Source organism: Grampus griseus (genome assembly GCF_964374135.1).
Source record: "Grampus griseus genome assembly, chromosome: 8".
In the NCBI taxonomy this organism is placed as follows: domain Eukaryota; kingdom Metazoa; phylum Chordata; class Mammalia; order Artiodactyla; family Delphinidae; genus Grampus; species Grampus griseus.
Window position 1 is genome coordinate 71,227,834 of NC_139002.1, and position 26,672 is coordinate 71,254,505.

Below are 26,672 nucleotides of genomic sequence, written 5' to 3' on the forward strand. Positions count from 1 at the left end.
GCATTCCAAGTTATAAGAGAAGTTTCTTTCAATATGCCCAAACACATTTCATTCCCAGATTCCTACAGCTCTGCTGTTACCCTCTCATCTCTTATTGCACTGAGTCACACCCCAAATTACAGGTGTGTATTAATGCATGTATTTTTGTATGGATGGATAGAAGGTAAACGCTATTTTTAATTCTGGGTTTGTACACTAATAGTGAAATAAAAACATTTGTATTCAAAGAATACGAACTACTTTGATAAACGAAGGTTCCACCATAAGACTAAATCTAACACACGTCATTAAAGCTCCAGTATGTTTTCACTAATTCCACACAGGAGGATTACAGATGTCCTGCTAGCTACCATTTCCTGGTAAGCAATCTGAATGGCTTCCAGGAAATTGCTAATGACCTTCATTTTACTTAAAATCTAGGCTGCAATTAGTAAGAGTTTTTCTTCTGCATGCTGGTTATAATGTTTATTTTCATCACAGCAATCAGGAAGAAAAAAGTGAAATGTCTTGTTTTTGAATTATATCAAAATGTGTTCTCTTTTATTTCGATATGTCACCAAATAGACTAATACATATTTAATGTAATCATAATTGTGTAAGAATACTTTGGATCTTTTTTCCTTCTAACCAATTTTGCCTCCTTTCCCACTCGCTACTGCTAAAATGAGCCTTTTAAAAATGGAATCAATAGGAATACTTTATAAATGGTGACTATTTTTACATATAAGAACATTTTTTAATTGAAATTTTTGAAGCGAGATATGATTTTAAAGTTTTATGTTTTTAATTATAATAATTAACTACTAAAAAAGAAGTTTCAGATTCTTATTCAATGAATTTGAAATATTATTATGTGGTCAATATAACAATAACAAAGAACAATTTTAGCCAGTGCTATATTTATAGCCAGAACCTGTTATTAAACGTCAGTATTTTCTTTTAAGTAAACATTGATTTCTGTAATTAGATTCAACTGATCTTTTCCCCAACATATCTATTTCTTTCAATCCCAACAGTTAACAATGATTCTAATATATCATAATACTTTAGACCTTAATCATATAGTAGCATTTTTTGTCTGTAGCTTTTGTTTGACTTTTAATTAAGAAGACCTTGTGTCTCCAATCTCAAGTGAAGGGAGGTTTTAATTGCTTGTATGTATATCACACAGACATCAAAAGAAGTAAAAGATGTTTATAACAGAGAGCTGAGATGTTTATAAAGGAGAGCTTTGAAATGTCTACATTCATGCAAAGTGGTATAATTTTTAAAAATGGATGTTGCTATGTTATAATACATATATATTTATAAAACTAGCTGTGGTGTGCATTTATTGTTAGTAAAAAGAGTTCATGAGTTCTGCAATGATAACTCACTATTGATTACAAGATGACCAAAAGACTATGTGAAATGGGCTAAACGTGCTATTTGAGGGAAATTCCACCTTAGTAATTTACTGTGTTATTTTAGGGAAGTGACTCTTCTTTTGTGGATATTGGGATCCCTATATGGAAAATAAGTCGAATTGCGTAACATGCAAAGCTCCTTCAAATTTAGTTTTTAGAGATTCCATGATTTAGATATTACTCTCAAGTTCTACAATTATACAGATTTATACAGAAAATAGATAGTGACACTCTACTACATTATTTCATACAAATCAATGAGAAAATTACATGTACTCTGAATCTCTTTCACAAGCTGGTCTCTAGAGCAATACAGCATTTGTCTTAGAAATAACAATTTAAAATTTTCAAAATACATGAAATCTAAACATTGATATATTACTGTTTCACTCCTTTTTCCTAATGAGACAGCAAAAATCACTAGGTATGTGAACTTTGCTGATTTTATTGGCGCTAAAAAGTGGCAGATGGTTCGTCTCTAAACACCTCCAGATTTTTTTTAAGTTCCCTTGGATGAAGAAATTGCTGTAAATTTGTAAATGGAAATTCAAGAAAAACTCATTTATAAATGAATATGTAAAGTGTACAGTCAAAGCTTTTGGAAGACCACTCTAGTCCTTCTGTGATTGCCTACAACGGAAAATACCAGTAACTATGAATTACTATTCCTAAAAAAACAGAGTATTCCGTAGAAAGGGCAATGCATAGAATAAGCAATCAGAGTACTTAGATATAGTTTAGGCCCTTACTATAAAGTGAACAGACTAGTTGAGAGAATTGGCAGTTAAGATAGTAACCTGTGACATAGAACACTAATTCTTTGGGAATGCTGTTACATTCATACTGACCCTTTGGTGATAACGGCACTGCTTAAGTTACTTCAAGAATAACCTACACTATTTGATCTTCAAAGATCTATCATGCACTGAAAAAAACCATGACTTTTGTGTTCCTGCACTCTCCATCAAAGATTTATGTTTGTAATCAAAACTGAAAATGAAACCAGGCTCTCAGTGGCACATAGTAGCAAAATTATAATACATTCACATTTTTAATTCAGTACATGTACCAAGCACAACTGTAATATGCCTGCACTATTTGATGCAACACAGTTCCTAATTTTACTTCTCTTAGTAAAAACCCTAATGAAGTAACAGTGAGTAATCTTAAAGTTTTTAATATTAAAGTATAGCAACAATATTTAGGCTCCAGAACAAATCTCTCAGACATTTTAGTTGAATAACTATAGTAAGTAATTGTGTTTCAACAATAACCTTAAAAACATTGGGAATCATTTGTAGAATTTTCCATTTAAAAGCATATGTTTAATCATTTTTTTCCCTAACAGAAAGAGACTGTCATTTTTCTAAGCTTCAGGACAGTATACCTATAAGCTCATCTACCTTAATCCCTAAATGTAAATATTGAGATGATTAGTCATAAATGACCAAGGAAGGAAAGCAATATTTTCCTTATTTGGTTCATATCACATAATTATTTTTTCTCTCTTATCATCTGTATGTTTGACAAACAGTTTGTGCTAACTCAAACAACCAGCATTACTGTTTCTCTGGCACACTGCCCAGGGAGGCGCCTTCACACCAAGGAGGAGATGCCAGCCACAGCATAGAGGGGCATGTATGCAAAAACAGAAGGCTGGCTAAGATTCTGCTATATAAACCACAGAAGGCTATATCCATGCATAGAAACAGAGGATGAATCCTAATGCTCTAGACATCATTTAGTATGTCATCATTGCATTTAGAAATGTTTTGTCACCATAAGTATTCTGGCATCCTCACTCAAACAAACAAGTATACATACAAATGGGTTATGGACTTTGCCAGTACTTCTGCTTCACCTTGTATCTTTATACTATATTATTCCACCCTCTTTCTCATTCGGATTTTTTTTTTTTTTTTTTTTTTTTTGGCTGCATTGGGTCTTCATTGCTGCGCATGGGCTGTCTCTAGTTGCAGCGACCGGGGGCTACTCTTCATTGCGGTGTGAGGGCTTCTCATTGCGGTGGCTTCTCTTGTTGCAGAGCACAGGCTCTAGGAGCGCGGGCTTCAGTAGTTGTGGTGTGTGGCCTTCAGTAGTCGTGGTGCATGGGCTCTAGAACGTAGGCCCAGTAGTTGTGGCGCATGGGCTTAGCTGCTCTGCTTAGCTGATCCTCCTGCACCAGGGCTTGCACCCGTGTCTCCTGCATTGGTAGGCATATTCTTAACCACTGCACCACCATGGAAGTCCCTCTCATTCGGATTTAGATCAAGATAAATAATTCCATAGGTGTTCTTTTGCCAAAATGGCAGAGTAGAGAGACCCTGAGCTCACCTCCTCTCACAGGCACACCAAAATTTCAACTACTTACAGAACTACTATTGATGAAAAAGACTGGAACCTACCAGAAAAGTTCTTCAACAAGTAAAGATGTACAGAAGGAACCACAACAAGATGGGTAGGAGGGACAGAGTCATAGTATATCAAGACCCATATCCCTGGGTGGGTGACCCCCAAACAGGAAAATAATTACAATTGCAGAGGTTCTCCACAAGGAAAGAGGGTTCTGAGCCCTACATCAGGTTCTGCGGCCCAAGAGTCCTGCACTGGGAAGAAAAGCCCTCAGAACATTTGGGTTTGAAGGCCAGCAGGTCTTACTTCCAGAAGACCCAGAGGGTTGTGGGAAATAGACTCCACTCTTTTTTTTTTTTGTAAAACATTCTTTTATTAAAAGAACAAGTGCTGTTTACGAACTGCCCTTCGCATAAATAACATCTGTTATACAAAGATACAAGATCCCAGTTATGCACAATTCCAGGCTTGGAGGTGGCAGGGGATAGACTCCACTCTTAAAGGGCACACACAAAATCTAACATGCTCTGGGACCCCTCACCTCACCAGCAGAAAGGCTGCTTTAAGACCCCCTTGAGCCCACAGCTGCCCTTGGCCACAGCCCTGCCCACCAGAGGGCCAAGGACCTGCCCCCACACACCTGCGCACATGTACTAGAGCTGGAACCCCATAGCCCCACAGCCAGAGACCCCCAGGACCCAGCTGCTGCCATCAGTGGACAGGCACCAGCCCCAGAATTCCCTGGACCTAGGCCCCACCCATCAGCAAGCCTGCTCGAGCCTCAGGACCAGCCTCACCCACCAGCAGTGGACAACTGCAGCCCCTAGCCTGACTTGGCAAGACCCAGCCTACCCACCAGCAGGTCAACAAGGTTCAGGACACCTTGGACCCCTCAGCCAGCTGTGTCAGGAACCAGCCCCACCAGTGGTCCGACACCAGCTCTGGGACCCCTGGGCCCTGCAGTCAGACTCCAGGACCCAGCTCTTCCTGCCAGTGGGTCAACACTAACCCTAGCTTCACAGAACAATGGGTAGCCACCAGCCACAGGATCTCCTGGACCCCAGCTTCACCCCAGGGTTCTGCAGCCAGCCACCTCATGACCCAGCCCCACCAACCAGTGGTGGGCAGCCTCCAAAAAAGGCAGGACCCGGAAACCAACTGAACTGGAAGGCAGTCATGCCTTACAGACCACCCACAGTAGCAGCCCACCACAACAGAAGGACCCATGAAGCCCACATAGAGGTTGAGCATAGACCTCTGGTGACCAGAGGGAAGTGTACTGCTGGGAGCATTGAATGTCTCCTACAAAAGGCCACTTCTCCAAGTTCGGGAAGCATAACCAACCTACCAGATATATAGAAATAAAAACAGCAAGTTAGGCAAAATGAAGTGGCAGAAGAATGGAGGAACATGTCAAAACCCCAGAGGAAGAACTAAGTGAAGTGGAGATAGGCAGTCTACCCTAGAAAGAGCTCAAGGTAATGATTGTAAAGATGATCAAAGAACTCAGCAGAAAAATGGATGAACATAGCAGGAAGTTAGAAGTTTTGAAAAAGGTTAGAAAATAAAAAGAAATCAACCAAACAGAGGTGAAGAATACAATAACTGAAATGAAAGATACACGAGAAGGAATCAACAGTAGACTATATAATACAGAGGAATGGATCAGCAAGCTGGAAGACAGAGTAGTGGAAATCACTGAAACTGAACAGAATGAAAAGAAATGAGGACAATTTAAGAGAGCTCTGGACAACATCAAAAATACTAACATTACATTATAGGGGTCCAGAAGGAGAAGAGAGAGGAAGGGGCAGATAACATACATGAAGACATAAGAGCTGAAAACTTCCCTAACCTGGAAAAGGAAACAGACATCCAAGTCCAGGAAGTATAAAGAGTCCCAAACAAGATCAACACAAAGAGGACCAGACCAAGACACAATGTAATTAAAATGGCAAATATTAAAGATGTAGAGACAATAAAAAAGCAGCAAGAGAAAAGCAACAAGTTACATACAAGGAAACTTAAATAAGGCTATCAGCTGACATTTCAGCAGAAACTGTAGGCCAGAAGGCACTATATATTTACATAAAGTGAGGAAAGGAAAAAACCCTACAACCAAGAATACTGTCTACTCGGCAAGGTTCTCACTCAGATTTGATGGAGAGATCAAAAGTTTTACAGACAAGCAAAAGCTAAAAGCGTTCAGCACCACCAAACTAGCTTCACAAGAAATGTCCAAGGGACTTCTCTAAGCAAAAAAGAAAAGGCTGCTACTAGAAACATGAAAATTACAAAAGGAAGAAGCTCACTGGTAAAGGCAAATACACAGTAAAGGTAGTTTATCAACCATGCACAAAGTTAGTAGGAAGGCTAAAAGACAGAAGTAGTAAAATCATCTATATTCACAATAAGCAGTTAAGGGATACACAAAACAAATAGATGTAAAATATGATGTCAAAAACAGCAATCATGAGGGGAGGAGAGTAAAAAATAAAGCATTGTTAGAATGCAATTAGAATTAAGAAATCAGCAACTTAAAATAATTATTCATATATTTATATTGTTATATACAAACGTCATGGTAACCCCAAACCAAAAATCTGTAATAGCACACACAAAAAAGAGAAAGGAATCCAAGCAACACTAAAGATAGGAATCAAATCACAAGAGAAGAGAACCAAAGAAGAAAGGAACAGAAAAGAACTACAAAACAACCCTAAAACAATTAAGAAAATGGCAATAAGTAGATACATATCAATAATTACTTTAAGTGTAAATTGACTAAATGCTCCAATCAAAAGACACAGAGTGGCTGAAGGGATACAAAAAACAAACAAAAAAAAGACCTGTATATACGCTGTCTACAAGATATTCACTTCAGATCTAAAGACACACACAGATTGAAAGTGAGAGGATGAAAAAGGGTGTTCCATGCAAACGGAAATCAAAAGAAAGCCAGGGTAGCAATACTTACATTAGACAAAATAGACTTTAAAACAAAGACTGTTACAAGAGACAAATAAGGACATTACATAATGATCAAGGGATCAATCCAAGAAGATATAACAATTGTAAATATATATGCATCCAACATAAATCACTTAAACACATAAAGCAAATATTAATAGAAATAAAGGGAGAAATTGACATTAACCCAGTAATAGTAGGGAATTTTAACACCCCATTTACATCAATGGACAGATCTTCCAGGCAGAAAATCAATAAGGAAACACTGGCCTTAAATGACACATTAGATGAGATAGACTTAATATATATAGAATACTGCATCCAAAAGCAGCAGAGTACACATTCATTTCAAGTGCAAATGGAACATTCTTCAGGATAGATCACATGCTAGGCCACAAAATAAGTCTTTCCAAATTTCAATTTAAGAAAATTGAAAACATATCAAGCATCTTTTCTAACCACAATACAATAAGACTAGAAATCAACTACATGGAAAAAAACTGCAAAAAACAAAAACATGTGGAGACTAAACAGTATGTTACTAAACAACCAATGGATCACTAAAGAACTCAAGGAAGAAATCAAAATATACCTGGAGACAAGTGAAAACAAAAAGGCAAGAATCCAAACGCTATGGGGTGCAGCAAAACAGCTGTAAGAGGTAAGTTTGTAGCAATACAAGTTTACCTCAGGAAACAAGAAAAATCTCAAATAAACAACCTAACCTTAGACCTAAAGGGAACATACCTCAACATAATAAGGGCCATATATGATCAGCCCACAGATAATATCATGCTCAACAGTGAAAAGCTGAAAGCATTTCCTCTAAGATCAGGAACAAGAGACAGATGGCCACTCTCGCCACTTTTATTCAACATAGTATTGGAAGTCTTAGCTACAGCAATCAGAAAAGAAAAAGAAATAAAAGGAATCCAAATTGGAAAGGAAGAAGTAAAACTGTCACTGTTTACAGATGACATGATACTATACATAGACAATCCTAAAGATGTCATCAGAAAACTACTAGAGCTCATCAATGAATTTGATAAACTTGCTGGATATAAAATTAATACTGTTGTATTTCTATACACTAACAACAACTATCAGAAAGAGAAATTAAGGAAACAATCCCATTTACAATTGCATCAAAAAGAATAAATTACCTAGGAAGAAACCTACCTAAGGAGGTAAAAGATGTGTACTTGGAAAATTATAAGACACTGTTAAAAGAAATTAAAGATCACACAATCAAATAGACAGATATATTGTGTTCATAGATTGGAAAATTAATATTGTTAAAATGATCATACTACCCAAGGCAAGGCAATCTACAGATTTAATGCAATCCCTATCAAGTTACCAATGGCATTTTTCACAGTACTAAAACAAATAATTCTGAAATGTGTGTGGAAATACAAAAGACCCCGAAGAGACAAAATAGTCTTACAAAAGAAGAACACAGCTGGACATATTACTCTCCCTAATTTCAAACTACAATACAAAGCTACAGTAATCAAAACAGTATGGTACAGGCAAAAGAACAGACACATAGATCAATGGAACAGAATAGACAGCCCAGAAGTAAACCTACATATTTATGGTCAGTTAATCTATGATAAAGGATGGAAGACTATACAATGGAGAAAAGACAGTCTCTTCAATATGTAGTGCTGGAAAAACTGGAAAGCTACATGTCAAAGAGTGAAATTAGAACATTTTCTCATATACAAAAATAAGCTCAAAATGGATTAAAGACTTAAATGTAAGACCAGAAACTATAAAACTCCTCGAGGAAAATATAGGTGAACCACTCTTTGACATTAACTGTAGCAATATTTTTTGGCTCTGTCTCCTGGCAAAGGAAATAAAAGCAAAAATAAACAAATGAGACCTAATTTAACTTAAATGTTTTTGCACAGCAAAGAAAACCATCAACAAAATTAAACGACAACCTACTGAATGGGAGCAAATATTTGTAAATGATATCACTGATAGGAGTAAATATCTAAAATATATATATGTGATACAATTCAATATCAAAAACAAACTGCCCAATTAAAAAATGGGCAGAAGGCCTCAATAGACATTTTTCCAAAGAGGACATACCAATGGCCAACAGGCATATGAAAAGATGCTCACCATTGCTAATCATCAGAGAAATGCAAATCGAAATCACAATGAGATATCACCTCACACCTGTCAGAATGCCTATCATCAAAAAGAACACAAATAACAAATGATGGCAAGAATGTGGAGAAAAAGGAACCCTTGTGCACCATTGGTAGGAACGTAAATTGGTGCCGTCACTATGGAAAACATTATGGAGGTTCCTCAAAAAACTAAAAAATAGAACTACTATGTGATCCATCAATTCCACTCCTGGGTATATATCCTAAGAAAATGAAAACACTAATTCAAAAAGATACATGTACCCCAGTGTTCAGAGCAGCATTATTTACAATAGCCAAGATATGGACACAACCTAAGTGTCCTTTAACAGATAAATGGATAAAGAAGATGCAGTATAAATATATATATATATATATATATATATATATATATGAATACTACTCAGCCATAAAAAGAATGAAATTTTGCAATGACATGGATGGACCTGGAGGGTGTTATGCTTAGTGAAATAAAGCAGACAGAGAAAGACAAATACTGTATGATATCACTTATATGCAGAATCTAAAAAATAAAACAAACTAGTGAATATAACAAAAAAGAGACAGACTCACAAATACAGAGAATAAATCAGTGGTTATCAGTGGGGAGAGAGGGAGGGGGTGGCAAGATAGGGGTAGGGGATTCAAAGGTACAAACTATTAGATATAAAATAAATAAGCTGCAATGATATATTATACAGCACAGGGAATATAGCCAATATTTTATAATAACTATAAATGGAGTATAAACTATAAAATATTTGAATCGCTATATTGTATACTTGAAACTAATATAATATTGTAAATGAACTATGTCTCAATTTCTTTAAATGATAAACACTACTATAGGGAAAAACTGTATTACTTATACCCATGCCTGCTTTGCTATACTGCCTCACTTACATAGAAAAGAGCAAAATTGGAAGTATTTTGGTTGTTCGTGTGTTGCAGGAGGACGAAACAGTCCAGAGTCTATCTTCCCCTTGTCCCCAGTGCAGAATTCCAAGACTGGAGAATCTGAGAAGTAATCTGTGTTATACTAAACAGAGGCTTTAGAGACCAGGATTCAAACGCGACATCCATAACTTTCTGAGTGACCCAAACAAGCCACTTAATTTCTCTCAGTCTAATTTTACTCACATGTAAAATCAATATAAAAATATTTTCCTCACTGGGTTGTCAAAAGGATCAGATAAAATAATGTAGGTAGTTTTAGTACATGGTTTCTTTTATAAAGTATCTCACAAAAGTATTATTTTACTTACTGACAGGAAATAGACAGTATTTTGAAGAACAGTCTTAAAATTAAGAAAATTTAATAAACACTAGTATAATTTTGAAGGAATTTTAGGAGGTCATGAACATTCCACCAAAGCAGGAATACCCCTCTACATCTGTTTAAATTTTCCATTGATTTTATTTTATTAATTTATCCACTCATTTATTCATTTAATAAATATTTATTGAACAACCACTATATTTGATCCAACTGCATCAATGTTGGGTAGCCATTAATTGTTCCTAAGTTCTTTTGTATATTGAGAACAATTTCCCTATTACCTTAACGCCCTAAAACAACACAAAAATCTTATCCACTTCTATTGAACAAAACTCCAAACATCTAACGTGAATGAGGTCAAACTTCCCTAGGTCTTGAATCACTATTCACATTAAATGTCCAAGTCTCTTTACTAGTCTAGCCACTTTTGATAAATACTAATTTCACAACAGACCCCTTAAAATATGGTAACCCAATTAGAACACAATACTTTAAGATGTAACCAGACCAAGGCAAAGGTCTAATCATTTTATGCTATCTTTCATTTAAGTCTTAATAATAAATTTATTTAACAATACTCATAATAATATTAACCTCTTTTGAACATTGCTTTGAGATTACTGCTATTAAATTTATGCCATTTACAGCACTCTATCCTCAATTAATGCTGCTGTAAAAAAGAAGTTACCTATGGAAATATGATGGGGGTTAGGCATGGGATTTTCTCTTAAAGAATATTAGACAAGACTCAGATACAGGCCCACTGAAAATCTGTGATTCATTGTTTGTCCACCTTTAGCAATATTCCAACTCCTACCAAGAGTTTTGGAAATACTGCTTTATTTCACTTAGATAATAGGACTTTTATTTGAAAGCACTAGTATTTTTTAAAGTAAAATCTAAAAAGTAGGTTATTAATGTATTATTTCTTAATATGTAGTAATATTAAAGTCACCGGGTTGAAGATTCATTTTTCAGTATAGCTCATCCATTCTATTGCCCACACTTTAATTCTCCTTCTAGCACCTAACCCACCACAAAGAATTTTCCAATGACAGAGGTTGTTTCCACCCTTTCTCAGCTTCATCACATTCTTGAATCCAAAAGAAGACATAAAGTTAAGAATGACATAGAAACATAAGTTAGATAATAATATAAATATTGACTATTTAGAAAATAATGACTATGAGAATTCTAAAAATTTAAATTTATGGGATGCATAAAGCTAGTTCTACAAACACATTCATGGCTAAAAGTGCTTTTATTAATTAATAAAAAAATGTTGAAAATAAAGTAGTCAACTTAGAAAATTAGGAGGTATCAGAAAACAGAAAAAAGAAAAAATATAAGAAAAACAAAGAAGAGAGAGATAACAAAGGTAAAAGCAAGATTAAGTAGTTGGCATGCTGAAAAACAGCAGAACTGACAAGTAAACCTAAAAGCTGGATCCTTACTGGGGAGTAAGGGGGGAATGATAAATAGAAAAACCACTAGCAAGTAAAAATTGAGGAACAAAAGGGAGAGAACACAAATATGCAAAATTTAAATAGAATATATAACAGCAAATAAATGGAAAACTTAAAATAGCGATATTGTATTTTAAAACAATACTAATGTTTTTGAAAATCTCAGTGAAATATACAATTTTCTAGGAAATTTTTTTCCTGGCAAAACTGACTTAAAGAGAAAAAGAAACTTAAAAAAAAAAATTATCTCCATAGAAAACTCTAAGCCTAGATGTTTTATGAATATATTCTTTCAGAATTTTAAGAAATAAGTGATTCCCACTTATTTTTTTCACCTGATGAACTCAAATGTTTATTTTTATTGATTATACTAAGATGAAATCATTGTCCTCTTTTTTTATTTAAGTATAGTTGATTTACATTGTTTGATTAATTTCTGATATACAGCAAAGTGATTCAGTTATCTGGCAACAAACACATATCTGTCAATAATTACCTTAAATGTCAATGGACCAAATGCTCCAATCAAAAGACAGAGTGGCAGATCGGATTAAAAAAAAAACAACCAAGAGCCTACAATATGTTGCCTTCAAGAGACCCACTTCAGGCAAAGGACACAAAAAGAATATAAAAAAAGATTCCCACTTATTAATAAGATGTTGTCTATTTAATAGTTTTACATAGCCTTCCTCCACAAAAAAGGAGGAAAAGCTTTCCAATTCCATGAACTCTGGCACTAAAATTTAACAAAGATAGTACAAATAAAGAAAAACGCAAACTAATCTCATTTACAAATACAGATGCAAAAATAACTGTAAGGTAAGCAAATAAAATTATGCAGTACATTAAAACAAGACTACACCATGACTAATTAGGGTTTATTTCATCAGTAAATTTGAAAAACAAAAACCAATAAGACATGCCATAAACTAAAATGCAATTTCTCATAGAAACTCCTAATAAAGTGGACTAGCATGATTTTTAACGATAAAAATCATTAAATCAACAGTCAGTATAATACTTATGGTAAAATATTAAAGACAATTCCATAAATTAAAAACTAAATAAAAATACCTGCTATCACCTGTATTATTTAATATTATTCTTGATATTCTAGGCAGTGTATTAAAAGAAGGGGTGAAAAAAAGGAACAAATAACTGCTAAAAAGAGGAGAAAACATATCAGCTGAAATATGACTAGAGCTAATAAGTCTGACAAAAAGGGAAGTTATAAAATGAATCAGCAAAATTTACTAACACCCCCAAATATAGTAACAAAAATATAGTAGTATGAAAAATATCTCATTCATAAGAGCAAGTAAAAATATTAAATATTATAAAGGAAACATCAAAGGAAAGGTGCAGAATCTGTATATAAAAAACAAAACATTGTTGAGGGACATAAAAGAATTGAGTAAGTTATTTGGAATGGAAAGATTCAATGCTAAAAAGATTTGTTATCCCATAGTTTTATAATCTTTTTTAAAAAATCACTTTGCAATTTTAATTAACAACATATAAATCTAAGATAAACTTTAGAGAAGTATACAAACACCTTAAAGAATAATTATGAATGAGGTCTTGCAATACTTTTCAAAGATACTATAAAGCTACAGTGATTAATATAGCCTAGCACTGTAAAAGTCTAGGTAGAAAGATAAATGGAATAGAGCCAAAAACTGAGAAATGGCTCCAAATATGTAATCAGTATGTAATAAAAGATGTTATTTCAAGTCAGATGGGATAAGATGGGTTACTTAATAAATGATACAGAGATATTTGGTTAACTTGAGAAAAAAATTAAGTTATATCTCTAGTTGAAATTATACTCAAAATATATTCAAGATGAATCAAAGACTTAAGTGTATAAAAATATAGTCAAAGAACTGGAAGAAAATATAGTAGAATATTATATAATTTTAGACTGGGAGAAGCCTTTCTAAACAAACCCCAAACAGAAAAAAAAAAAGAGCATTACAAAAGGGAGGCAAAGATTTAACAACAAAACCATAAAGTAAAGAAAATGACAAAATATACATATATGACAAATAAAGGCTAATACCATTAAAATATACATTAAGAGCCTTAAAAACCATAAAAACTAGACAAATCCTTTAAAGGAAAAATGAGCAAACAACATAAACAGACAATTCACAAAGGAAGAGACATTTAATACAAATAAATTCATGTAAAACTCTTCATTCTCAATAAAAATCTAAAGAATTCAAATTAAGTCAGCAATAATATGTTATATTCCCTTATCAAACTGGCAAGAAATGTTTAAAATAATAATACTTGCTACTGAGGGCAAGGGAATACTCGCAGATACTGCTGGTGAGAGCACAGAACACTATACCTGAAGGGCAATGTGAGTCAAAAGGCTTTTTTAAAAAGAACACCTTCTTTGACCCAGTAATTTCACTTTTTAGAAATATATCGTAAGAAAATAACCACTAATTGACACGGAAAAGTATTAAAAAGTTACCCATGTTCAAGGTTTTCTTTATAATGACAAACAATAAAAACAACTTAAATATTAAATAAAAGACTCAGTTAAATTATAAGAACCTCACTTTATGCAATATTTTCTGCAAATAAGAATAATAGTTTAGAAGATGACCTAATCAGGGAAATTCACAATATATCATTAAGTGGGAAAAATAGATTACAAATGAATAGTAAAAGGATGATTCCAATTTTAAGGGAAAAAATTTTTATGCATAAATTAAAATGGAAAGGATATATACTATAATACAGGTAGAATGAAAAGGCAATTATATTTTCCTTTGGGTGTGTTTATATACTTTTTACAATAAATGTATATGAATTTTGTAATGAGGGAAAAATAATGAGATATATAAATACACACGCTTGAGATATACTGAACCCTGATAACCCACTGTAGTATGTTTTTCTTTTCTTTTCTTTTAATTTCTTTTTTGGCCGCACTGCACGGCATGCAGCATCTTAGTTCCCCGACCAGGGATTGCACCAGTGCCCCCTGCAGTGGAAATGTGGAGCCCTAACCACTGGACCGCCAGGGAATTCCCCTAGTATGTTTTTCTTGGAGATAGTATTTAGATCACCCTAAAATTTCAGAATAATTATAACTAATTTTGGTGGCTAATAACTGATCTGATCTCACCTACAACAAAAATGTATGTTGAGTTTCAGCAGTGGCTGAATCAAACTATTTGAACACTACTTTAACTAATTTTTTTTCAATTTTTTATATTATTGGTATACTTTGTGTATAATGTTTATGGTGACAAGATATTAAGATGTAAAAAGAGATACTTACACAGAGTAAATCAAAATGTAAAATTTAGTAAGATTCTTATCTTCTATGTCCATAAAACTGAGGGTAGCACACAAATGAAAGTTTACACTTCACATACAGAATCCAGAAAAGAAAAAGTTAAAGAATTTGAAAAGCCTAATTTTGCATGTTTCACTTTTGAGATTTATATATTTTGATTATATAAAACTAGTACAGTTTTTGCATTTTTAGAATCAAAAATAAAGATAGAAAGTGGGAGGGGGAAAGATAACCCAAAGCATAAAAACTCGATGCTGAATCATAACATAATAAAATGTTAGCTTCCACATTACTGAGAGAAAGCAAGACCCCCATCATTCACGCTGGCAAAAGCTTGCCTTTGCATAAACCATTTCTGTTCTCACTGTCATAAAACCAATGACTTTGGAAAGGGAAGAAAACACAGAATGACGTGCAAAGTAGCACACACCATGTTATTGCAGCTGGATAAAGAATATGTCACTAATGACTTTCTTTCTACCCGTCAGTTTTAAGTTGAGTTTCTTTTTTTTTTCCAAAATAGCAAATGGCCTTTATGAGTACAAAACAGAAGCAGTGAAATTCAAAATAATATCCAATTTCCACTTGATTTTGATACTGCATTAGTTAATAGAATGAGTTATTAATTATTTCTTGGAAAAGATATGACTCCCTTTTCTCTTCATTTGAGTTGAACATAACATGCCTGAACACTAAGCAGTTTTCTGTAATAAATTCAAAATAAAATTTTCATCAGATAGTTATCATGAAATGTTCATCTTAAATGAGGAATTATCCATGGGAATATTCACCTGAAGTCATTTGATAAATTCAGAAAACTAATGTAATTAAGTTCCCAAGTTGTCAGGTCAAGTCAGAGTGATGACTGTCTGTAAGGGACAACTGAAAAAATTAATTAATGACAATGGATTCTATTCATGATACCAAAAGCTAGTGATACAGCACTTCATCTCCACAAAGGAATCAACAAGAGAGAATTGGGCAAAAAGTATAGCTTCTTAACTGATAGGGCAGCTTAATTCTGTAATGGATTGGGACTGTCGACTTCTTAACATGTTTCAAAATAATAACGTCAATCACTTATCTTTAAAAATAAGGATGCTCATTCTCATCCGGGTTGGAGATCATGAAATGTTAAGTCCGGTGAAATCTGATTGAGATTAATCAACCTACAATCCTATGGGCAGTTAATAACAACCACAACTTTCCTTCATGAGGACTTTCTTAAGTGCCAGGCAGTTTTAAAAGCTTTACATATACTAATTCTCTTAATGAGCCTATGAAGTAGGTATTTTTATTATCCTCAGTTTAGATACAAGGAATTCAAAACATAGAAAGCTTCAGTGACTTGCTCAAAATCACTCATCTAGTAAGTGACAGAGCCAGGATTTGAACAGGTAAACAGGCCTCAGAATCCAGCCATAAACCATAAACAGCACATTCTATAAAATCCTTTTTGACAGTTACTAGAGCTGACCCTTTTTGATCAGAAGAAATTCAAATCAGTGATTTGGATTCATCAATTAAGCTATTATTATGATTTCAAAAGGAAGGATTAAAATTATCTTTAACTTAATTTGTTCATCTTTGACATAACCTTTTTTCTTTTTCATACTTTTTGTTCAGTAAACTAATGAAGTAGTTTATCCTATAAGTTATATGTTTATAGACTAAAAAAGAAGGGGCAAAACTTTCATTCTATAAACATCACAAAAGAATAAAGTTCAGGAACACACTATACATTTACCCTCTCAGATATAAACAAATATTAGAGGTAAGAATTTAATGTTAGGGCACAGAAATAAGCAAATGTGTTGTGGAACAAAATAATATTTCTACATTGATATGTTTGATATTCTGTATATTGTACCTTTAATTTCTCCGAGAAGTTCACTGGTATTTAATCTTTCCATTTTTTCCTTCCAATCTTTCGAAAGTAGTTTTTCCATGCAGGAGGAATCTATTAAAATAAAAAAGTAAGTATTAAAACTATTACACATGTATTTGATAAGTATTAAAATATTACAAATACAGAAGGCTGTGGAGTTTATGGAGAAATTCTGTTATTCAAAAATAAATGATTAAAGCTATTTTTTGTTGTTGCTGTTTTAACCCTAGGATACAGACAATTATATTCCGTTATCTACTACAAAATACCATAACTAAATTTTTTTTGGCTGGAAGATTATTTAAACTATTCCCACGAAAAAAAAAGATAATGCTCAATAATCTTATCTTGGTATTATAACTACAGTTAATTAATATTCAGCCAGCATTTATCACTTCTTAGACCAATTGGACAGAACAAGGGGCTTTTTCATACAAGCTTAAGTTTAGATATTATTCCTTTCAAACCAGGTGATGTTTTTTAAGTCCAAGCAAAATTCATGTGCTATTCAAGGAAGAATGATAAATCTTCAAAGGAGAAGAGACCAATCGACCTGTAACTACTTAGTCCTTAAAAAAGAAATAAACATATGGCAACTTTTGTAAAATACCCATTTAGAGTAAAATGCAAAGAAAATAAAGTCATGATGTCCTCTGTCCCCCAGTAATGAAAACAGTTAAAACTTTTCTCTTATATAAAAAGAGACGCATGATCTTTTCAAGAAAATCCTTATTTAAACGCTGCTTGACCTATTGCATTTCTAAATAGCATTTCTAAATAGCATACTAGATTACACTTGTTTCTATTAAGATTCATAAAGTTTACAGAAGTTTAAATTTTAGAATGTTCTAATAATTAGCAAATTTTTATCAATGAATTATTTTTTTCTCTCTGTTCAGATGGATTTGCAACTGGAGCTACTGCTTACATCTATTTACGTGTATCTTTTAAGCCTCAAATCTTAACAAACAGGCCATGTTTCCAAAAGGGAAAGCAGATTTAAATACTCAATCCTCAGTGCAAAGAATACTCCCATTAAACTTTAACATTCCAAGCGTCAAAATTCTGATAACTCCTTTTTAAAATTATATTTAAAATAATTACTTCAATTCCAAATGCCTTTTCTCTCCCATATCAGTACCTATCTCTTTAGCATTTTCCCTTTCATTTTTTCTCCAACTTCTAAATCCTCCTTGAATTTTTCAGAATGACAGTAAGGTCAAGATGGATCTGAAGGGTTTTAGAAACTAGATAAGCTTTAAAAAGAAGACAGTGAGCCCCGGGTAAGAGATGAGAGGACCACTGCATGGTTAGAAAGTATTGGTGAAAACAATTAACGTTTGTTCGTGACATGATCAATCAATCAAGGAATGGATAGAATCCAGATCAGTATGTTGGGAAATCGCTGATGAAGAACAACCATACTAGCTCTCTATCACAGAAGCTAAAGTTCTTTCTAAATAGAAGTCAGCTTGATTCTATTAAGTGAAAGCTCCCTGCTCCTTCTCTTACTTCTTCCCTTCTTTCCTTGCCTCCTTCTTTCCTTCCAGTCTTTCCTATTAATTATTTTCGTAGGCTTCAACAAGTGACCTACCACTGTGATTAAAAACTGGATTCTGAGTGACCTGCTAATAGGGCCTATATGCATATGCGTATGTTCAGTTTGTATTTAATTTTCAAAATGTTCTCTTGTTACTTTTATTTTAAATTCAGAAACAAGGTGTATACTTCGTTCCACACATATTTTGTTTTTATGCTAAAGTCATAGAAAAGATAATACTAATTTGAGAGTTAAGGAGCAAAATCTTCAAAGCCATGCCTATCAGAGATTACTTTTTCTCAAATCAGGTCTAAATTTCTGGATATAACATTAGACCATGTATAAGAATAATCAACAAAATGTCTTCAACTTCCTACCTTACTCAGTTTTGTTACTTTTTTTTAACCTTTTCATACATGTTATAACATTGTACTAAACTGATAATCACTGATACGAACGCTAAAGCATAACTTGTTTGGTTAAAATTTGAGTTGAGTGCACATATTATAATGGTCAAGACAAAAAGCCCAATTGACTAGTAATGATCCAAAATTCACAGCAAGTTCATAAACTAGGATTAGATACACACTAAATGTAAAACAGGCTAAAATATGTCTCTCATTTCTATTAATAGACCTGAAATCTTTCAGAGCTCCAGAAAAAGAATGCTGAAACTTCATGGGAGAAAAACAGAACTATATGGACAACAAGAATATACACTTCAAACATTTATCAAATAAGTTTGAAGACACAGCTTTACATAAAAGCTAATCATTAATAAAATGGTTAATAAATTCAAAACATTTCACATTCCTATTAGAAAATTAATTCTCACCATAATGCTGAGTTAATCTAGCTATATGAGTTCCCATTTCAGTAGAAGACACTGAGGGGAAAAACATAAAGCAGGCTTTGCAAGTCTATATTTATAGCCCATGAAAATATTTAGTAACAATCACTGATTGCCTTTATCTACAGGACAATAAAGGTCACTACATACAGCTTTATCAGCATTTAATCTCAATTCTGGGAGATTCCAGGAATATTCAAAACTGTGAGAAGGTCTCTTGAAAAACTGAGCTTTTTCACCTAATTATCTGTCTGCCAGACCTCTAAGGGCATACATACCACAATTAGTACTAAACACAACCCACACTGTAATGTAAAACAAGTAAGGTGAGGGAAAAAGACCAGAAGACGCAGTACCACAAGATGTACTAAAATGCTACATATGCAGAGGATACTACTGCCTCTACCAAGACGTTTCTGACTTGAAATGAGGAAATATATGCTAAAGTTAAAAGTGAAATTTTATATTTTCAAATTTCCCATTCAAAACAATATCCAGGTAAGGGTAAAAATTAACGGTATTCATCCTCCTGTGCCACATACGTCAACTACATTAACAGGACGCTAGCTTTACAGAGGCAATTCATCATATCAGACTTTGCCCCTTTCTGATCATGCACAAATGCAAAAATCAAAGAGGTCAAGATAAGTAAAGAAGTCCAGTTTGCCTTATGTCCACGCAAAGAGTAAGCCCATGTTTCAATTCAGTACTTATGCAGGATTCCAAATGGAAAAAAAAAGAACTAAACATCACCCGGATATTCTTGGATAACTCTACACAGATAAATATGCCACAGTCCTCAAAACAATGAAAAGATATACAGTATATTTTATTATCTGAGTTTGACTACTCAAATTTTAGTATTTTGACTGAGTTGTTTTCAGCTAAACAGGAAGAAACTACATACCTTTTGGAAATTATAGTATCACAATATTATAGTATGTGTCACGGTAATATGTACATATTAAAAATGAATGTAAGCCATAACACTTCAGTATAAAGTGGAAAATGCCAAAATTTATTCCTCTTACTTTGAAAGAATTAGTGTCCATAAACCAATACATATTCAATGAAATATGAGAGTTTATATTTATCTTGTCTAATTTTTGTAAATAGTGTGATAAAAACAGGACTGAAAAATCGAGTTGCACTTCAATTCTTGCTTATTTTTAATCAAGGATGTAAAGGGTTCTGATATGTTATAAATTAATTCTCAGTTGCATAGCTTTTGTTTTTCCTTTTCCTTTGCAAATTTAAGTTTTTCTATTTCAATAACCTTTTTCTAAGGATAAAAGGAAAGATATCATAATGGATTGCAAAGCAATGTTTCTGCTTCCTAAATACCTAGGTTTCCTAAATACCTAGGTTTCAGGCCAGGTAAGTCAGGAATGCTTTATCGTGCTAATAATTAATTTTACAGTACAAGGGAAATTTGAAGTGAGAGTATGTGAGATATTTATTTCCTAATCTATATGATGATATGTTAGGAACAATTGAAAATTATTCCTAGTTAAACAAAGCTGCAGCAGTGTTAACTACTATTCTGAGCAAAATAAAGGGTCAAAGAGAGTAAATAAAGAAATCATCATTAAAATTAAATCATGGGGGAATGGGAAAGGATAATGGGAAAAATTTTTTATCGTACTTTAAAACAATTTACCTGTGAGTAAACACTTATCATTATTCCCTTTACCTCAAAGTGATAAAGTTAGAAATGCTGAAACATTAGAAACATGACATAGAAAATAACTTTAAAATACCTTGGTGAGAAACAACAATGACTGCTCCCCCTGTATACAGATCCTACTGCTTTATTAACTTTTTTAAGAAAATATTAAAGCAATCCCTTTTATTTTTACCACAGGAATCATAAATTTCAGAAGCAATAAATTTTTTATGTATCCAAACAATGATAACTTATTAAAAGTATCCTTGACCTTGGTTTACAACTAATTCTGACAATATATATTTATATCCCTGCTGATCATCAATCTCACATTTTTCATTAGGAAACAGAGATGCACATGCCAGTTACTGTACATTTTTCCACAGTGACGAGTGCTCCACAATACAGTGGGATAAAATTGGAGCTTGGAGAGCTTGAAGAGCACTCTTAAATTTTAATTAAAACCCTCCAAGCTCACTAAAAATAATTAGACACAAAAATGTGCCAGTTTTATTTTGAAGTCACTATAACGTACAAAGCACACTCCCTGACGACTGCTCATGCTCTCATTCTCTCTCTCTCTCCCTCTCTCCAATGAAACAACTGATTTTCCACATACGAACAAGGCGGTATAAATAGAGGCTGTTTTCAATCCTGCTCTTCATGCTGGGAAGCTGACAGAAAAGACAGTAGAGTGGGTTTTTCAGACCGCACCAAATGAACCTAGAATAACTTGCCTAACCAAGAGTTCGAATCACTGACAAACTCTAGATAAAATTCAGTCTTCAAGGAACACCACGGGTTATATCACTGATCTTTTTTGATCCAAAAGCCAAACCTTTAACCTCTTAAATGTTTTTGCTTTCTTAAAATATCTCATACAATGCTATATTCCATCCTATTTTTAGCTAAGCAGCAAGAGAAAGCATGCCTTTCCCATACAGCAGGGCAATGATATAAACATCAACACAGATGCACTGCCAGGAAGAGCTGGACTTCTCAAGCACTTGATCATTAAGGAATGCACCAACTGTTTTGGATAATCTCGTGCCAGCTCCCCTTTTGCTCCACACTCCCCTCTGGGAGTGGCCAAACTTGTCCTGATCTTAATTTTTCATTTTACTCCTCCATAGCCTCCCCCCATCCCCAAAAAGATGAGAAATGGCATTTATGCCTAGCAATGAAAAAGCAGGCTCACTTCCCCAAACAGACCAAAACTTTCAAACAATTAACCCTCCCCTCTTCTTTCAGATAAATTACTAAGTATAAAATGCAATCTGATTCCTTTGTTTATTCAATATGAACAATTTGTAAATGACTCAAGGATAAAATTCAGAAAATGTTGTGCTAAATTAGAACCATTATAAACATGCTAATGACTCAATGCTTCAGTAAAACACGCATGATCGGTGTGAAGAAATAGATTTAGTTCCTGTGAAATTCTGTTGTGCTGCTTTAAAACGATTTGGTCATTAAATCAGATATATTCCTTCCAGGAAAAATGTTAATTCCACAACCACTTTACTAGATAATATACTGTGAGTGTCTGTGTGTGTGTGTGTCAATGGGAGCTATTGAAAATGTCATTAGAACTGTTAGATGCAAGATTCTGACATGTTCATGAGGGAGAGAAAACCCCACATTTGAAAGCTGCAGGAAATACACATATAGACATCATCACACTGGGTGCAATATTCTCTCTTTGCACTGTTTTGATCTACCAAAGTCTGATAATTTTTTATAGGGACCCCTTAAAATTGGCACTTAACATACATTCATGGAAGTCACATTGTTCTATATGTGCAGGTAAGAGGTATCTTTCATCTGCTTTCCAAAGCTGCTTAACACCTATAACAATATCAGAAGGATCATTCAAAACCAAATTCCTCTCCCATATCTATCAAAGTACAACTGCTACCTACCAATGCCAATATAGAAAAAGAGGGAAATATCCAGCAGGTAAATCAGAGGCTCACAGCCTCCTGCTGTAGCTGAGACTTCAGTGATCACTAAGACCAAAACCCCATTTCAGAAATGAGGAAACAGAGTCAAGATAAGGAAGTCACTTGCCTTGCCCGAGGCCAAACAGTTGGCGACAGAGCCCTGACTCGAGTTCAGTGCTGGTTTTACTGAAATGACTATTTAAAGCATTATTTGTACATCAGTTTTAGTCTCTATGATGCAGCATTCAACAATAGAAAATGAATAATTACATCTATTATTAATTGCTTCAGATATGAAGTGAAGCACTCTAGTTCTTTAGAGAAGGGTGCTAAAAATTCGAGGTATTGCAGTGAAAGTAAATAGCGTTCAACAGCCAATTCTCCCATACATACTCCATTACACTAGTCTTCCTGTTCCTCCATATTTCATTTTCTATAACGCCTTATCTTTTTTGAACTAAGAGCTTTCTTTTCCTGAAGTCATCCACTGAGGAATAGCTAAGATGCTGCTTAAAAATACTCTTGAACTCAAAAAGTAATTCCTTCCAAATTATATTTTATTTCATGTACAAGAAGTAAGTATGCAGCCTGACACTATTTTCTGCTGCTCCATTGCCAAAGGCTAAGGTATTCAAACCATATGACGTGGGACACTGCTCTTTGGGTTCTACAAATGGTTGACTTCATTTTTACTCTTTCAAATATATATTTAACTGCTTTTTAAAAACTTTATAGAACTGTGGAAACAATAATTTTTGTGTGCCCACTGTGTCCTATAGTCCTTCTTTTGATTTCTTTGGGGAAATACTGCTGAATGCCACTATTGTCCTGATGGAGTTGTCAATCACAGGGCTTTGCTGTCTGCTTCCTACTTGACCCAGTCAGAATTCTCTCCTGGAACTATCTGGAAAGGCTCTCTTATGCTCAAGTTGAAAGCTATAAGTATATGGGCCAGGGATCAATCGTCATGGACATTCTCCCTGGCACATGGAGAGAGTCTGTATGCAATAAGAATGAATGAAACCAAAAATACTAAGCAAAGTAGAGAGGAGCAGATAGGAAAAGATAGAGGGAAAAAACCTTTACATCATGTTAGCATACTTACATCCCCAAAGAGCTAAAGCCAAATTCTGCTCCTGGGATTCTTCATAATGTAAGCCAATATATTCCTGTTTTTGCTTACACTATTTGAGTTGGGTTTCTGCCAGTTGTAACTTACCAAAAAACCTAAACAACAAGAAAACTGTAACAAAAACTGTCATACACATTCAAACGTGTTATGTTCCAAAGTTTAACACACCGAAAATCACCAATGCATTAACTTGTACTACCAGAGTAAAACATTTATTATGCAAACCTTGAAATAAGCCTCTTGCTATATTGAAAGATATGCAACAATGTTAAGGTAAAATACTATAGGACTGATATTTACAATTATTTAGCTATCTGAATTAGGATTTTCTGAACATGAGGCAACCAAAAGAAAATACAGCAGAAATAAGGTAGAAGCTTAAGGTCATTAAAAACAATAACAACAACTCCCATCTAAGATCAACAAGCCCCGATTTCAGTTTCATGTTCATCAAAACAGCTTCATTGTTCTGGTCAGTTGACTTCATGTTTAAAATTATAAAAAAAAATTAAAAAATAAGATTTGGGCTTCCCTGGTGGCGCAGTGGTTGAGAGTCCGCCTGCCGATGCAGCGGACACGGGTTCGTGCCCCGGTCCGGGAGGATCCCGCATGCCGTGGAGCGGCTGGGCCCGTGAGCCATGGCCGCTGAGCCTGCGCGTCTGGAGCCTGTGCTCCGCAGCGGGAGAAGCCAAACAGTGAAAGGCCCGCGTACCGCAAAAAAAAAAAAAAAAAAATAAGTTTTTACTGATAAAATATCCCTTCCTATATGTTTTATTTATGTATTGGCAATCCATAAGAGATCAATTTAAGATAAGGTTATACTCAAGTTGGTTTTAAGGGTCCTCCATAATCTGGCCCTAGTGATTCATTTCCTATTACTTTTGCTACCTGAAACTCTTCATTCTGTTCAAATGAATTCACCAAACATACCTCCCTCTTCTGTACATGTCTTGTGTTTTTTCACTTCCACACCTTTGATCATGACATCCTCCTGATACTAATGTCTCCCCACTTCTTAATGCTTATGAAAAACCTTCCTATTCTGTGCTGCCTACATTAAATACCACCTCCTCAATTATGCCTTGATTTATGACTTGAAGCATAAATTCTCATCCTCTGAAAAGCAAAGTAGCACTTGCTGAGCACATATTATCTCTCAGGCACTGTATTTTTTACATTTTTTTCATGTATCAACTCATTAACTCAATTTCATAACTCTTCTACGTCTACCACTGCTATTACTTACCAATTTTACCACCATATGACTAGATATCTGGTCAAGTTCATACTATATTACCTAACTAAATATTAAGTTCCTTGATGGTCAGGGAATGTTTCCAATACCACTTTGTGTTCTTCCATATTACTTAAGCTCTGCACATAGTAAGTACTAAAACAAATTCTTTAATATACTAAAGAAGATCACTTTGTGTGTGTTAAGGAGTGACAGAACTACCTTTTTATTAACTATATTGATAAATAATTTAATATACATCATATAATAAATGCACCCATCTTAAATGTGTATTTGATCAATTTTGTCAAATTACACATTCATGTAGCTGCCACCACAAAGAAAATATAGAACATTTCCAAAAAGTTATTGTATGCTCCCTTTCAGTCATTTATCCATAATCCTAACCCAGGCAACCACCGATCTGACTTCTATTGCTATAGAATAATTTTGCCTACTCTTGAATTTTATAAAAATGAAAGTATACAGTATGTACTTTTTGGATATGAATCCTTCCAAATAGCATAAAATTTTCGAGATTCAATCATGTTGCAGCATGTATGAGTACGTTGGTCCTTTGTGTTAATGGGTAGACTTCCATTGTATAAATACACCACAAATTGTTTATCCATTCATCTGTTTTTGGACATGTGGGTTTCTCCCACTTTGGGGCTATTATGAAAATCCATTCATAAGTCTTTTTATAAATATACATCTCTTTTTTCCCTCTAAAAATGGAATTTCTTCAAAATGTGGGGTCGTTATAGGCCTGACTTTATAAGAAACTGCCAAAAAGTTTTCCGAAGGGGCTACATCATTTTACACTTCCACCAACAATGCATAAGAGGGTCTAGTTGCTTTATACCCTCATTAACACTTCTTAGCGTTACTACTTTAATCTTAGTCATTCTAGTGAGTGTATAGTGGTATCTCAGTGTGGTTTTAACTTACATTTCCTCAATGACTAAAGAATAAAATATACTTTCATGTGCTTATTGACTGTGTGTATATCTACTTTTGTGAAGTGTTGTTCAAATATTTTACCCATTTTTATATTTAATCATTTGTCTTCTTTTTAGCGAGTTTTAAGTTATTTATATTTATATATGCTTTATAAATTACATATTCATACAATTATATATTTATATAATATATATATAATTTATTATATATTACATATACATAAGTTATTTATGAATATAAACAGATACCTATCTTTTTTTTTTTTTTTTTTTTTTTTTTTTTTTTTTTTGCGTTATGTGGGCCTCTCACTGTCGTGGCCTCTCTCGTTGCGGAGCACAGGCTCCGGACATGCTGGCTCAGCGGCCATGGCTTATGGGCCCAGCCGCTCTGCGGCATGTGGGATCCCCCCGGACCAGGGCACGAACCCGTGTCCCCTGCATCGGCAGGTGGACTCCCAACCACTGCGCCACCAGGGAAGCCCCTATCTTTTATATAT

The 26,672-nt window shown here is 34.1% G+C and overlaps 1 protein-coding gene across 7 annotated transcripts in view; it reads right to left on the reverse strand.

Moving 5' to 3' along the window:
• SOX6 (SRY-box transcription factor 6) overlaps positions 1 to 26,672 on the reverse strand; it is a 624,429-nt gene that overhangs the window by 253,890 nt on the left and 343,867 nt on the right. For all 7 annotated transcript variants that reach the window (XM_082660447.1, XM_082660449.1, XM_082660450.1 and 4 more), the window contains one exon: positions 16,831 to 16,920. In XM_082660447.1, coding sequence (XP_082516573.1) covers positions 16,831 to 16,920 — 90 coding nt within the window. The remainder of the gene's footprint in view (positions 1 to 16,830; positions 16,921 to 26,672) is intronic.